Source organism: Lotus japonicus, chromosome 1 (assembly GCF_012489685.1).
Source record: "Lotus japonicus ecotype B-129 chromosome 1, LjGifu_v1.2".
In the NCBI taxonomy this organism is placed as follows: domain Eukaryota; kingdom Viridiplantae; phylum Streptophyta; class Magnoliopsida; order Fabales; family Fabaceae; genus Lotus; species Lotus japonicus.
Genome location: NC_080041.1, coordinates 29,254,141 through 29,255,422, shown reverse-complemented (window position 1 = coordinate 29,255,422; position 1,282 = coordinate 29,254,141). Strand labels below are relative to the sequence as shown.

General features: G+C 50.9%; 1 protein-coding gene across 1 annotated transcript; it reads right to left on the bottom strand.

The window, feature by feature from the left end:
* Positions 1–719: 719 nt before the first annotated feature.
* On the bottom strand, positions 720–1,082 carry LOC130732063 (eukaryotic translation initiation factor 3 subunit G-like). The gene has a single exon (XM_057584191.1). The coding sequence runs from the start codon at positions 1,080–1,082 to the stop codon at positions 720–722; it is 363 nt and encodes a 120-aa protein (XP_057440174.1).
* Between the last annotated feature and the right edge of the window lie 200 nt (positions 1,083–1,282).

Below are 1,282 nucleotides of genomic sequence, written 5' to 3'. Positions count from 1 at the left end.
AAGCCACGTCTTTTTCAAACTCATGAAGTAGGGCCCACCGCTAGAAGGAAAAGAAGTCGGCGACGGCAAGGGCGATGGATCCTCATCGACCGCCCGCACCTAGAGCCCAAAGAAACCGACAAAAGAGAGGGAGCAGGGGACAAACTGAAACGGAGACCAGAGGGAAGAAGACGAGGCCATCTCCCAGCCGAGGGACCTTGGAGAAGAAAAGCTAGGCCATTCTCCCAAAATCCCCGCAAGCCAAGAAGATAAGCAACAGAAAAAGCACCCCTCTGTGCAACAACCGCACCCTCCGTCTCAACAACCCCTAACCCACCTCTCAGCCAAAACTCCTCTCTAGCCGCATCAAAGACCGCGCACCCAGAATCAGCACCGCCAGACCAAACTCCTCAGCTCCCTTCAACATCCAAGACGGACTCCACAACTGAAATTTCTAGAAAGAGAACCGAATTCGGAAATCTCGACCCCTCTACATCCAAACAACCCACACCATCCAACATCCTTAACTCATCCCCGGAAAAAGGACTCAACCCAATAGCCTTCTTCTGCCCCAAAGCAACGTCGCGCCAGGAAAGAGTATAACCATAGCACCTCTGCCCAGGAGCAGAAACGACCTGAGGCCCAAACCCATCAGCGTTCGAGGAGGAACCACAACCCTGAGGGGACCTGGCCATGGAAACCGCCAGGGAAGCGTTCCCCAATCGAAACCCATTCAGACCTCAAATCACCTTCAGCGCCTGTTCTTGCAACCCGTAGCGCACAAAGCCAAAACGCAAAATCCTTCCAATCTTTCTCTGCCGTTGGACGAAGAGATTGAGAACCTTACCGAACTTCGAGCAGAGATGGCGAAGATGAAGGTAATCAACCTTTTCTTCAATCCCATCGATAAAAACAGAGTAACAACTCCTTCTTCCGCCGTTGAATCCGCCTAGAACACCGTCTGCTTCGCCAACCAGATCTCCGCCTTCCATCTCGCCATCCACGTAGCCACCGCCGCGAGCAACCGTCGCTCCCTCCTGACCCGCCGCCGCCGACCTCGAACCATCTGCCCCTGAAACCCTAGCAGAGGGGTTCGAGCGCATGCCGTAGCTCACAATTAAACCCTAAGGATTTCTCTATACAATAAAAAAAACTTTAGAAGCGAATTGTTGCGGTGGATTTTTTCTATTGATTCTCTTTTTCTGTCACTTTCTCGAGAGAATCATGATGTGTTCCTCCTTTGAGTCGTTGTTTTCTCCATCAAGCTCTTACTTCTATTTTATTTTTATTTTGATGACTTATA